This window comes from Sycon ciliatum, chromosome 13 (assembly GCF_964019385.1).
Source record: "Sycon ciliatum chromosome 13, ocSycCili1.1, whole genome shotgun sequence".
NCBI classification, from domain to species: Eukaryota; Metazoa; Porifera; class Calcarea; order Leucosolenida; family Sycettidae; genus Sycon; species Sycon ciliatum.
The window spans coordinates 24,275,004-24,289,667 of NC_088655.1; the positions used below are offsets into that span (position 1 = coordinate 24,275,004).

Consider the following 14,664-nt stretch of genomic DNA (forward strand, 5'->3'; position numbering starts at 1 on the left):
TTGTTGTTGTTGTGGTTGTCTACTTACTTTTGATTCTCCAAGGGCAAACGGATGCTTATCAATATCATGGGATCGGGAGTCGGGATAGAGAGAAAACAGAGGGGGGGGGGGGGGGGGGGTAGATAGGAAGAGATGTAAGAAAGGGACGTCACGTGTGTCAGTGAACGGGCGGGGGGGGGGGGCTACGTGGTGAAAAAGAGTGCTGGCCTAGCTAACGTAACTCGTTAGCCAGCTGGTAGACCTCTACATGGTCTGGCTGCTGACCAAAACGAGGACGAAACGACCTGATGAGCTCAGGACAGTCGCCAGACCGGATTTTTGGCAAGGGTCGGTTGGGCCATGCATGGGACACACGTGACCTACATGTACTTATTATGTGTCTTTCATTCATTTTTTATTTTTGTCAGCGCTCATATCATGTCATTTTAATGAATGGACTTGTAGGATTCGATCGTGCAGCAAGCACCGCGCTGCGAGTTTGGAGTCGATCGTGGCTACTGCGCTAGGCATTGTGGCTGTGATCTAACTTCTAAGTCACAGTAAGTGTTCCACTGTGTTGTGATCGACGTGCTACAGTATACAGAGCTATACAGACGCTACGGGCGGGGCTGTTTGGCACGGGTATGCCTGGCTAGCTAGCTAGCTAGCTGGGTCGATGAATTGTAGTATTTCTTGCAACGTGGCGGATATACCGTTCCACTAATCTATATCAAACTACAGGTAAGCTTTGGAAGAGGTTCAATGCTTCATATGTCAAACCATCCTGCTCAGGCGGTCTTGCGCTTTACAGCGCTTGACCATCATGGATCTTTCTCATTGTATAAATTTAATCCAGAATATTTGGTATCAATTTTATGACGTCACTTTTATAATTATTTATTATTATTATTATTATTATTATACGCATTCCCGCGTTGAAGTGTAGCAGCAGTATGCTGCGTCCACAGCTTCGCTTATGCAGAATGACTTGGGTGAGAGGAGAGGGGAGAGAAAGCAACAAGGCAACCAACATCTATGAAATAGGTCACAATAACATGAAGAGAACCAACTTACATATGCATGATTGCACAAGAATGGAGACGACAAATGGCTATAATCATTGTGCCACAAAACCGGTACACAGGAGATCTGTCGACAATGTAACGAAACATAAAACTCAGTTACTCAATACATGTTCCACTAAATTACAAGAGAACAACGCTACAACATTAGAATTGCCGCTAAATTATCGCAAGTGTAGAGAACGAGTCCAATACAAATGAAAACCATGAACAGACTGTCCCGAAGTTATTTTGGGAACAAATAATTGTACTACATGTACTTGCTGATACTGACGCTGACGGAACACGAATTTGAGTTGAATACTCACGAAGTCTTGTACATGTACATCATTATGCGCCGGTGTTGTGGAGTAAGCAGGTACGTCAGTCACCAATCCAGCCTCAGCTCCGCGCTTGCTGCAGCAGAATGTTGCCCACGTTTGCTTTGCCTCCTCACGGATAGACGAGTTTTATAATAGCCGTACAAAAACATTTTCATAATTCACAGCAATACTGTCCTGGAAATGCTTATAAGTTTCCAGTGTGGCACACCTACACACACACACACACACACACACACACACACACATACACAAACCTACACACACACACACACACACACACACACACACACACACACACACATACTGATCAGGTTCAAAAAATTTAAAAAAATTGTCTCACACTGCTGCATACTTAGTTGTCATTCAAAAAATTCGAAAATCTGTTGACTCACGCTCGTATGCTTGTGCACATTTGGAAATCCCAATGAAATCATTCGTATAACCTCTGTAATACATGCATATCTGCTGCTACACCAGGTTTTTTCCATATTAGGAGGCTCCACTACAGCCAATTCAGCATCTCTTAAAATCAACCTACGGTGGGAAATCCGTTGCCAGGAGCGTACTCCGTAGTCTCCTCGTGGACTCAAATCCGGTGAACTGCTGACGTTCACGTGTGCCAACCGTGGCCTGTCGCAAGCAGCAGCAGCAGCGGCAGCACCGGGGGAAATGGATCGTGCACACGAGGGCATTCTGCGACGACTGCGCATGGACCTGCGGAAGAGCCTGGCAGTGGACGACCACCTGCTCGACCACCTGTACTGCAAGCGCATCATCACCGAGGCCGAGAAGCTAGATATCAAGGCCAAGGAGAGCGATGGCGGTGGTGGTGGTGGCAGGCCGGTATGCGGTAGGGAGCAGGTGAGTCAGCAGCTCTGTGCTTAGGGGTGTAGGGCATTGCAGTACGGTGAAACCTGCCCTAAGACGACCGCTCTGAAGGGGCTTTCGAAACCAGGTCTCTGTTGCCAGGTGCAATTGGCTGGAATTAGCATCCCTTGGTGCTGGTTGCAGTGGTAGTCAGGGAGAGGTTGTTTCTCTATTCGAGTGGTCGCCTTGACAGTTTTTACTGCACTTGAGTGATTGTACATGAGTGGACTGGGGCAGGGGGGGGGGGGGGGGTAGGCAGCAGTTCATTTGTATCTGATTGCGGGGAGGGGGGGGGGGGGGTTCCGTTTAAAAGCAAAATGTTGGTTGCGGGGGGAGGGGGGGGGGGTTGAGCAGGGCAGAAAAGCATTATCTGGTTGGGTGGGGTGGGGATATAGTGAAGCAGAGTGTTTGTATCGTGTTTCTTTTGCGTATATGTTCTCCACGGCAAATCCCCTCAACCACACCACTCATTATGCCCTTACCTACAGGTCCGCCAACGTCTGTAATTTCCTTTGAAAGAATAATATATGGTAGAATGAAATACAGTACTGCCGGGCGCCGAAGAACGGACCTCCGAAGAACGGCCAGGCTAGATTTTCTTAAGAATGGTCTTCGCTGCATTTTTTTGCAGATAATTGTAAGGACGGAAACCGTAATGTAACACTATTGTACACTCAGATGTTTAACTCTGCATAAATGTACATGTATGCCTGTACCATCGAATAAGAACGAAACTGCTGTGTTCGCTAAAACTAGGAACACTCTAGGCTATAACCCTGACCCCCAGTTCTTCGGCGCCCGACAGTACTGTAGCAATAAAATTGAATAAATATTGCAGAATACAGTCGTCCCTCTCTAATCCGGCACTTGTTTATCCGGAACCCTTGCCAACCGGCGCACTTTCTGACGAAACCGATATTTTTCGTTCAATTCCTACATCTTAATCCGGCACTTGAATTCCGCCTCCGGCAGTGACTTTTTGAAACGAATCGCTCAAACTGCACGTAGTTTGATTTCATAATCCGGCAGTCCGACTGTGCGTGTGTGTGTGCAAGAGTACGTATACATGTGAACATGTTCTCTGTTTTACTTTATCACTGTGTATATTCCTGGAGAAAGTTGAGAATATAAAGCCGTGCACCAAATACTGGAGTCGACACGGAAAAACCCTGCGTTTTGACGTATGATACATGCATGCAATTGGGTAGGGCCGGGTCAGAGGGCAGGATTTCTTAATCCAGCACCCTCGTTAATCCAGCAGAAAATGCCGTAGCAAAAGGTGCCGGATTAGAGAGGGACGACTGTATGTCCTGTCATCTGACTCTGATGTCATGATTCCAATATCTCCTCTGCTATGACTCTGTCCCATTGCCCCATATCACCAGGCGGAAATTATCCTGCAGCTGTTGCCGTCGCGCGGTCGCAGTGCCTTTGCCGTCTTCCATGACGCGCTCCAGCACTCCGCGCTCCGCTCCAATCACGAGCTGGCGGCCCGACTGCGCTCGGCCGAGCAGAAGGAGCTGGGCGGCAAGGACGTGACGTGCTTTGCTGCGCCCGTCGAGGAGACAGCCGGCAGCCGCACCCGGACAGGAGTAGCGGAGACTGGAGACAGCAGCAGCTTTGACAGAAGTAACAGCTCTGGCTGGGCCAGTCGACCGTCCAGCATGGATGAAACTGACGGCAGTTGTTCCGGTAATAGTTTGTTTGTTAAGAAAGTGTCTGCTCCGAACGGTCGGAGCTTGCGCTTCCTGCCGACTGATTTGACACTTGGCTGATTCACGGCTGGGTCTGGAGCACACGAGAATCCCAGCGTTCCGAGCAGAAACATTCTTCACCAATTAGCGCCGATGTCGCAACATCTTAGTTTATTGATTGTTTTGTATGAATACAGAAGATGTGTTTCAAGCATGGCTTGTTGGGAATGCACTGAGTACAGATATGCAATGAGGTTACGATAAGCTGCTACGTGTATATAGCACAGGCCAAGCCCCCCCCCCCACACACACACACACAAACAACACCACCACCACCACCATCCCACATCCTCATTCTCTCTTTTTCGCTCGCTCGCTCTCTCTCGCTCTCTCTATCTATCTATCTATCTATCTCTATCTCTCCCTCTCTCTCCTCTCTATCAATCTCCCTCTCACTCTCTCTCTCCCTCTCTATCTCTCTATCTATCTATCTATCTTCTCTCTCTCTCTCTCTTTCTTTCTTTCTCTCTCTCTCTCTCTCTCTCTCTCTCTCTCTCTCTCTCTCTCTCTCTCTCTTGTGTTTGCTACATTCCAACGCAGGCATGAGGCACAATCCGTGGCACGACGATCGCTTTCGCAAGCTGATGGTCTGGCTGGTCAAAAGCATGGAGCCGGCCGAGGCACGCCTGGTCTGCTTCGGCGAGGGGCTTCTCTCTGACACGGACATGCTCGAGTTGCAGGGCAAGGAGATCCAGGGCAGCATCAGGCATAACATGCTCTTGATGGAACGCTTGCGCATTGGCGGACCAGCGAGCTATGACAAGTTTCTCGCCGCCGTCAAGGAGATGGGGCCCCAGCTTGCGGCGAAGTATGACTCACTGGCCGAACTTAAGCACCCCGCCGTGACCTTCCGCTAGGTCAGTTCTCAATCATGAGGCCGTGGCTTGGACGATTCCAAGAGATTGACTAAAGACGCATATTTTTATCAGCAGAGTTATTTTTTATGGCGGCTCCTGACCTAAGCAGCTGCTTCCAGTGCAAGCTTAATAGCTTGTGGATGCATACAAGGATGTGAGCGTGAACTTGGGTGTGAGCGTGGGTGTAGGTGAGAATTTTTTGGATTCAAACTGTCCAGGTCGATATTAGTAGAACCCTTGATGAGTTGATCCTATACACGCTGTGTATAACCACGGCAGTCTCCCAAACTGTCTGAGTGCTATTTTGAGACTTATTATGGAGATTTATTACCCCCCACAGCCATTTATTATTTCTCACGTGCACACACACACACACCTTTGGACCTTTGGAAAGCCCATCGCCGAAGGCGATGATAGCTATTAGGCGAGGCAGTAGTTCTTGTGTCGGGATAAATCATTCGGACGGCGAAAGTCGCGGCCGCAGACACAGACGAACACTCTTGGTTGGGGCTGGCTTGGTGGCTTCCGACGGCTACGTTCGCGCCAGTCCCTCTAGTCCTGAGCAAGGTGGTACCATTGCGCCTCCGGGATACCGGTCGCACGCAGGTCTGAAGCTGCCACATCTCTCCAAGCACACACACACACACACACACACACACACACATAAAGCGACCACCACCACCACCACTGCTATTATGCCATTTTTCCAGAGAAGTATGATCATTCCACTTGCCATCACAAACACACTTCAAGTTTCTTGGATTGACATGCACTGTCTGCACAATCTGGATGATGTCACTGTCAACTTGACAGTGACATCATCCAGATTGTGCAACTTTACACAATGTCATTGATTTGAAACTTTCCTTGCTCTGCCCTGCCTTGGGGCTGGTTTGGCAGCATGTAACTTAAGAGTTGTGTATGTTACAACCTCCGCTCCGCCCTTTATATACATGTACACACGCACACGTGCACACACACGAATACACAAACACACACACACACACACACATATGCATACACGAACACACACACACACATATGCATACACGAACACACACACACAAATACAGACACGTGCACACACACACACACACACACATCACCGGCAGGCATAGAGTAGCAGTGAGCGAACACAGCAAGTCAGACAACTAGGTATAATAATGTGCACCCCGCACACACGTCTTGCACACTACCATCATCGTTACATACGTTCTTCGGTACCCCATATACGGGAATAATAGCTATACATGTAGTCGTACATATAGTGCGGACGGTGGCCAAAAATTGATCAGATGAGAATGAAAGAGAACATATTTTTATTTATACCTATTTTCCTTTTCATCTCCCGGAAAAAAACTAATCAATTCATTGCTAGCCTGGTGAATATGAGTGCGCCCTCTATATAACACAGAGATAAAATTGAATTCATAGATGATATGGGTTGTCAGGTTCGCCTCCAGCATCTAGCATCAAAGTCAACAGAATGCTGTTGTCGACAAGACTTGATAAGTTCTCCAAAAATGTGTGGACATTGATTGCACAGCTCAGCAGCAGTAATTGCAGCTCTGGCAACTCTGCATGGTGGCGTGGCCAGTTTTCTGGTGAACTGAGCAGACAGTGCAGGCTAGGCTAAGCGAGAGAATGTCCCTCACATAGCAGGTCATGCTAGGCAGTGAGGGAACGTCCCTGCGCTTGGCAGGGAGCGACGCAGGCACAGGCTGCCGTGTGCACGCAGTGTGCTCATGGCAGTATCGGCACTGCCTCGATGCAGGAGACCTGGCCTAGCTGGTGCATGCATGCATGTGAATGGGGCTAGCTGTAGCAAGCATGGTGGCAGCGGCGGTCAAGTGAAGGCTGGGTCAACGCGTGTCAAAGCTTAGCTGAAGAAAACTCAACGTGAAATCAAGCTGCGGGCTCAAGCGAGGATAAAGTCATATGCACAGCCATAGTCAAAGAAAAACACAGACACGTTTGACTGTGTCGTAAAAACGAGAAAAGAGAAAAGTTGGAAAACCGCACCTAAGCCGTGTGGCATGGGGCCGCCAACACATCAGCAGTGCGAGTCCTGATTGGGCTTAGTGCTGTTGTGAACGTCCACAGGATATTGTGTCATGCCGTTTCTGCACTCGTGCACAGGCTCGCATACACATGCGGGCACACACACACAGGATGTGAACTCCTACAGTACAGGGGATGGATTACCGCTGTGTGCTACACATGCCCACGTGTGTGTCGGCTAGGTGCTGCATGTCGGTGCATGTTGGCTAGCTTTGGTTGTGCTTTCTTCCACCATATACATCAGCTACGACTGCCAGACATCAGTGAACGAGAAGCGGAAGCAGGAGCAACAGTGGCGGCAGGTGTGCGGAGTGGCGCGCTCTCCGTTGATTGCTGGGGGATAAATCCAACGCACAGGTACATGGGCTTGTCACATCACCATGGTGAGGGATAGGGTTGCCCCGGCAACAAACACGGCAGCGAACATGGTCGACTGGGACTGCGGACGGTTGCCACGGAAACATACACGGAGACCCTGACTCTGTTGTGCAAATCCCAATGGTCGTATAACGCTGACCGTCAGAGCCGCGAACACACATCGTGCATGCTGCTATCACCGGATCTCCAGCGTGGAACCGGAGGTGTTTCGCACGCTCGGCGGGGGCTCTGCTTTCTGGGCCATGGCGTCCAGCTCCGCCTCGTCGCTGATGATGTTCAGGTTCTTGAGGTAGTGCTCCACGCGGCGCATGGAGAACCACTGCTCGTAGATCTTACGTACGTCGCGGTCCGTCAGCTTGTCTTTCGGGTCGCGCAGCATCCGCGTGACGTCGTAGCTGCTGGCGTGGAAGCCGTTGATGTGGCGGATCTCCCGCGCCATCATGCGAAGCTTCTCGAAGTTGATGAGACCGTCGATGCGGTCGTCGTTGCCCAGGTAGATGAAGGTCAGGTCCTTGGTGACGACGGGGAAGAAGGGGACGATGGGAGCGGACACGCTGCTCACCATTGAGCGGTAGGTGAGCATGTTGCGAGACGGATTCATCAAGATCTGCATCTCCTCAATGCTCTGTTGAAGGGATGGGGGAAAACATGTGTAGATAGAGACGTAGGCATGTGCACAGACAGACAGATAGATAGACATGCACACACATACACATACATACACAGACACGTGCACACACAAGCATACACACAGACACACATGTGAGCAGCCAGAAGCATGCAACCATGTCCGGAAAAGTACATAGAGTGCAATTAGATGAAGACCTCTTCATCTCTCCCCGATGCCCCCCCCCCCCCTCTCTTTATCTTTCTCTCCTCTGTCTCTCCCTCTTACATAATATACGCATGTGCACGTAGACGTGCGCAACACACACACACACACACACACACACACACACACACACACACACACACACACACACCACTGACCATTTGACGCCCATCGCTGGAGGCGATGCTACAGCAGAAGCCATAGCAGCTTGTGCTGGGATTGCACCATTCAACAGCTTGCAAGGCTGAAGAATTGACCACCACTATTCAGGCTGGTCTACACCACACAGCTATGAAGTGGCTTTTTCTGGCCAGTGAATCCCTACACACACACTCACACACACACAACCGTCCACAGTGGACAAAAATCTGTCCCTCACACCGGGCTCTGTGAGCAACCTGCTTATAACTACACATATAACGGCTAAAACCAGGCATACGCACGGGTAGTCAAACGGGTGCCCTTAGTACCTGGGACATAGAGAATCATCCACACTAACTTCACACAGATGTGTCCGCAGATCGAGTAACTGCACTCATTACCTCCTAAACAGAGCTCCAAGTTGCGGGTACCTCCGTCTACCATGCACCCTAATGTAGTGAAATGTTGCTACTCTTTTTGCCTATTTTCGGTGGAAATAATGACGGCATATGCCAGAGCCCTTTCCTATCAAAACGTATAAGATGTAGGGTTCGGACATTTCCGAGCTATGGGCACTGCCCGATCCAGGATCGCCCAGATAAGAGAGATACGAGTGTGCTGGAACAATAATGTGCCTGACATGGCTGGTTTTCTATTCCGCATTTTCGGAGTACAGTCAACTTCGCTTATAACGACACTCGGCGGGGCATCAGAAAAGTGTCCTTATTTGCGAAGTGTCGTTATACCCGAAGTCTCATTATATGTGTCACAGTTGGATGGGACTTTGCTCTGGGCATGAAATATATGTCGTTATTCGCGAATTGTCGTTATATCCGCAGTCGTTATTAGCGAAGTTGACTGTATAACCTGAACTGTTAACACAGCGGCAGATCCAGCGATCTCTACAGGGGGGGGGGGGGGGGTCCAGTATAGTCAACACTGAATAGCTGATACGTACATGGACACGCATATGGCTGCTAGTACAGTACAGCCAGACCTCGCATAACCGCACACATCCGTTTCCCACAAAAAATCCGGACAGGCGAGGGAACCGGATTATCGAACTCACATACTGTATGCATGCATGACATATGCTGTAAATCGGTAACCAACGATTTTCTTCCGGACGGCGAGGGATCCGGATAAAAGAGGACCGGATAAGCGAGGTCTGACTGTGGTAGATTGACGAAATTTAGGGGGTTCTGTGGAACCCCTCCTGGATCCACCCCTGGAACACCAGTTATTCACCCAACAAAAGTCAGTTTGCCTTATACTACAACTTGCAGTACAAGTACGATGGTCAAATTTTGCGGTGATAAACAGGGCATATGTCTGTGTTTTCCGACGAGCATCAAGGTGCGGCATTTACACCAGTGTGGCTTATACTCGGGGTTAATACGGCAACTCACCTTGATATCGCGCGCGCCAAGCTTCTCCCAGGTCTGGCGCAGTCGCGTGACGGCCCCGTACGACAGGCCGCTGGTGATGGCGAACATGGTGTTGAAGTTGCGCAGCGACCGGCACAGCTTGGCCACCTTCAGGAAAAACTTGATCTTGCGCACGCGCTGCTGCATCGACGGCTCGCTGACGATCTCGGTGACCACCCAGAACATCTCGTTGTTGGTGGTGCTGGAGAAACGCTGAAAGTCGCTCTGCTCCTTTCCCCCGGGATGATCCTTGCCACCACTGCCGCTGCCATTACCGTTGAGATCCCAGATGTAGTTGACGTACTCGGCCCCGCTGATGCGGCGGAACGTCAGGAAGCTCTGTAGCGTGACCACGCGTGCTACATCTCGTGTGTCCAGGCTCAGGAGATCGCAGGCGCCGTCGTGCATGATGTCCGTCACCAGGCTGCTGCCGTGCACCAGGTTCGTCGTCGTCTTGTTCGACTTCAGGTAGAAGCGCGACATTGGGCGCAGCTCCGCCGGCAGGTTGGCAAACGCGTCCGGTAGGCGTGTCTGCTGCACCACGCCCTGCGGGCTGACGGTGATGCGGCACAGCGAGAACGACTCCTCCGAGTCGGGCATCTCGAACTGGCGCACGCCCATGCGCACCAGGTCCAGCGCCGTTGTCGCCGCGCCAACCGTCAGGTAGCGGTGCTGGTGATCGTGCCGGTACAGCTTGATCACGCTCAGCGGCAACAGGCTAGACGGCGACGTGGGTCTGGAGGGACGATTCGCCGACGCTGCCACCACGGACGCCGAAGAAGACCCTCCACCACCGCCAGCGGGACTGCTGTTCATGGGCACGGAGAGAGAGGTCTTGCGCGCGTGCGGCGCCGATGCGACGCGCATGCTTGCCGAGCGCATGTTCGACGTGGACGCGTAGCGCTTGGCAAAGCCGTGCAGGCGCCGACCGAACAGCGTGGAGGAGCGCGGAGAGCTGTCCGCAGCCCCGCCGACGCCCCCACCACCCACGGCGTTCAGAGCGCCGGACGAAGACGAGAGGTGCCCGCTGATGCCGTTCTGGTGCGCGTGCTGCTGGGGTGCCAGGCGTGACCTGCCCGCCACATGCTGTTGGTCATGAGGAGCGTCTGAATCGCCGCCAGCATGCTCTACAAGTGGGAAAGTCCCCTTACTCTGCACGGCTATTGTCAGCAGCCGCAGCTCGCCCAGGAAGTTCGTCTCCTCCAGCTGGCGGCGGAACGTGCGTAGAAAGCCGATCATCTCCACCGAGCCGTTGAAGTCCTCGATGTGATTGTTCGCCCAGAGCAGCACCACGCGGGCCACGCGGTCGCGCAGCTCGGCGTGCAGGAACAGCTGCTCGAGGAGCTCAGCGAGCTCCGTTGCCGTCATGAACGTGCGATACGTCAGGAGGAAGTCCTCGGCGTACGCTGGGTCGTAGTCTCCCACGACCAGGTGCGCCACGAGCTTGGCCCGCGCGCCACGCACCACCACCTGGCCCCACTCCGTCTTGCCCGTCTTGCGATACTCCGTGACCATCACCAGCGCGCCGTCCTCCACCACCTCCACGGTGGCCTGCTCCGACTGCGCAAACACGTCGTGGAACTGCTCCGCGGCGACGCTCAGCAGCAGCGTTTCCGTGCCGCGCGTCACCAGCGAGCCCGCCTGAATGACCTTCTTCTTGTGGGCGCGCGACACGCCAAACGCCTCGCCCAGGTGGAAGACGGCTGGCTCGTAGGACTCGCGTACGAGCTCCACCGCGCCGCCGAACACCACCCACCAGTGGTCCACCTCTTCGCCGGAGCGCACCAGCACCGTGCGTGCTCGCTCGTACGTCTGCAGGCGCATGAGCGCGCACAGCTTCTCCCGCACGGGCAGCGTCATGTTGGCGAACGCCGGTAGGTGCTGGATATAGTCCATGATCACGTCCAGGTCGTCGGCGCTGCGCTTCTCCGGCGCTTTCGACAGCAGGTCCTGAATGGACGCAAAGCTATCGCTGTACTGGGAGGACACATCGGACGTATCGTCGCCATCCTCTGGTTCAGAATCCACGCAGACCTCTTCCAGGCCCTCCAGCTCCTCAAGGATGTCCAGGTCTTCCAGGCTGCCCATCTCGCAGATGTTGATCTCTGGCGTTTCCAGGAACTTTCCCGATAGGCACCCGAGCGACGAGGAGGCCTGGCCCAACTGGGCTTCCAGCAGTTGGTTCCGCACGCCTGGTGCCGATCTCGACAGGTCTCCGTTCATCGCAGCCGCTGCCGTCGCTCCGTTGTGGTGCCCACTCCCGGAGCCCGCTGCCCCAGCGCTGCCAGAAGGGTAAGTGCTGCGAGAATGATCCATGTGCGGGCCAACAGCGGGCCACGCGGGTGGGTACGAAGCTCGGGAACCGAGGCAGTTAGGTTTGCGCCAAGCGCCAACGACAAGAAACGATCATGCACACGCTACGCAAGCGAAGTCGCCTCCGTTGGTGCATTCGGTATCAGCCCTACTGCTAGCGAGCTTCCCTACGTCGTTTGGACGACTCGCCCATTTCACCTCCACTACTCTACTCACCGTTAGCCGTCCTCCTCGACTTTTACGTTAGCGCAGGGACGCCACCAAACCGCTACTCACGCTAGATCTTTACTCCAGCCTAGTGCAGAGATGATTGTGATGTCGATAATTCACCAGCGAACTCACCGACCTCGAGAGCGGTAGCCAGCTAGCTAAAAGGCCGCCGACACGAAAACGTACTATCGCGGCGAGCCTTGGCGCACAACTGACATGCAGGCGTGTGGTGCAAATATTTACTTAGCAAAAACAGTATCATACACCGCAGCTCGGCAGCTTTGGTTGTGTGTGGGAATCCTCTTCCACTCAGCTTCTCCAAACATCCTTATTTTCTTTGAACAGCAGACTCATAAAGTCATACAGTCATACAGAGCATGATGCAGTGCCTAGTGGAAACGCATACAGATTACAGTAGACATGACATGTGTAACTCACAGCCAGATAGCGTGCGCCAAGCCCAAACCAAAGCCAAGATCTCAACTCAAGTCTACCAAGCTGCAAGACAGTCAATCAGCTGCACTCGCATAACCACTAACCAGGGCATGATTACTGTACTGGCTACTGCTACTGCACTGGCTACTGCTGCTAGAGATAGTCACAGAGCTACAGTACAGAGCTACAGTACAGAGCTACAGTACAGAGCTACATACTACATGTAGTAGTACATGACCCTGATGAGTGATGACTGATTGTAGGCAATGTAGCACGGCTTCAAACTGCGGTGCAGGCCATTTTACACCACAGACTTACCTAGTATGTACAGTACAGTCAGTATGTCAGTACTGTAGATCTACTAGTACGGTTTGTGATGCGCGGCCGAGGATGCGCTCGTTGAGTGCTTGATTGGACCGTTCTTTCTCGCTCTGGTCTTATCTGGAGTGCTCGCTGCTCAGTCAGACTCAGAGTCAAAGCTGCTGTTAGCATACGGAACACTGTCACACTGTCAGACCACTCCAACTCCGACCTGCTCATTATACCACATGACTGTATCATTATTATTATTATCAACTAATTACTATTACTTAGCTGCTGTTCTTCTGTTTCGCTTCGACCGTACTGAGAATGTTCGATCATTCGTCGAATCCTAACCCACAGATTCGACTATCTTTGTACCAGTAGTAGTACACTCTACCATGCTCGACTGCAGTGCTGGTCAATGAAATCCGATCCAGTGTGTCAGCTTTGCGCCCTGCCTGCACCAGTGAAAATCCCATAATTACTGCACAACGCTCTGCGCGGACTTGGCTCGCAAGTCACAGGATCAGATTTCATCTAGCAGCATGTTCATGTACAAGACGATTGTACTACTGTCGTGGACATGGAAATCCGGTCGCACGTCTAGCGGCCCCGTTGCGCTGGCCATGCAGCCGTGGCACGTTTTAGTATGCGCTGCTGCTGGTCGCATCGGATCGACAAGTGCACTGCGTGCAACGTTCTGTACGCGCTGAGGGCGCCGGCCCCGGTCAATCGACTGGATTTCCATGTCCGCTACAGTAGAAGCTCTATTTTCCTCAGTCAGTGGTCTGTTTCTCCCTGTTTGGAATCAAGCCTCAAGCCATCAAGAACAATAAGCATAGTGCGGAAACAGCAGTTCAACTGTTGCCTACAATACATCCTCCAACTCCAAGTGCAAAGCAAGAAATAATTACTACCCGCTTTGTTTGCTTATCGACGTGTGATTACAGTTCCGCTCACCAGAAAAGTAATCAATTATTTGCTTCAACAATGCCGCCTCACACAGTCACTCACTACACCGTACACGGTCTCCTTGTCGATCTACACCTGGTGGAACACCGAACAGTACAGTGCTGTTGTTTGTGGAGGCAAGTACTACAACACCAACGATAAATACAATGAAAATATACTGTAACGGGAGTAACGCGGCACGAATGCACAGATGAGACTGAGTATGAATGATCACCACCATCCATGTTACATGTTACATGTACATGTACATTTCCAGTCCGGCCCAGCTGACAAGTGACAGACATGCTGCCACCTGCTGCCCCTGAGCCCGCCCCGCCCCAGAACCCGCCACCAACATCAAGTGAAACAACACTCCCATGCCTTCGGACGCTTCCAGTTGTCAAACCCTCTCCCCGCAACAAGTCCTTTTTACATCCTACACCGATCCTTCCCGTTCGGCCTACTCACAACATGGAATGCTCTACTCTCTGCCATCCTGAACGCTCCCCCATCCAAGGCAGCGCTGCAACGCTAGATCTACATGTACCTCCTCGAGCAAACTAGTTACTTGTGCCAAGTAATTAGTTGTGGGACTGCTGTCGACGTGTACACCACAGACTAGCATACTACTTGATGGCCTATCTGAGTAACTCTTTCTTTCATTTCCCCCCCCCCCCCCCCCCCTGGTGCGCGTTGTGTACAAGGATACCGAGACCTTAGGCTTAGGCTTTGGTCGGAAGAGTCCACAACA

At 52.1% G+C, this 14,664-nt stretch overlaps 2 protein-coding genes across 2 annotated transcripts; one reads left to right on the top strand and one right to left on the bottom strand.

Moving 5' to 3' along the window:
* The first annotated feature begins 441 nt into the window (after positions 1-441).
* LOC135829987 (uncharacterized) lies at positions 442-5,728 on the top strand. Its single transcript, XM_065342379.1, has 4 exons — positions 442-720; positions 1,862-2,245; positions 3,637-3,943; positions 4,546-5,728. Exons 2-4 carry the CDS (start codon positions 2,054-2,056, stop codon positions 4,860-4,862), a joined length of 816 nt encoding a protein of 271 aa, XP_065198451.1. The 5' UTR covers positions 442-720; positions 1,862-2,053; the 3' UTR covers positions 4,863-5,728.
* A 343-nt stretch (positions 5,729-6,071) lies between these two features.
* On the bottom strand, positions 6,072-12,607 carry LOC135829986 (rap guanine nucleotide exchange factor 2-like). Its single transcript, XM_065342378.1, has 2 exons — positions 9,684-12,607; positions 6,072-7,926 (listed from the first exon to the last, which is right to left on the bottom strand). The coding sequence occupies exons 1-2, from the start codon at positions 12,015-12,017 to the stop codon at positions 7,477-7,479; spliced, it is 2,784 nt and encodes a 927-aa protein (XP_065198450.1). The 5' UTR covers positions 12,018-12,607; the 3' UTR covers positions 6,072-7,476.
* Between the last annotated feature and the right edge of the window lie 2,057 nt (positions 12,608-14,664).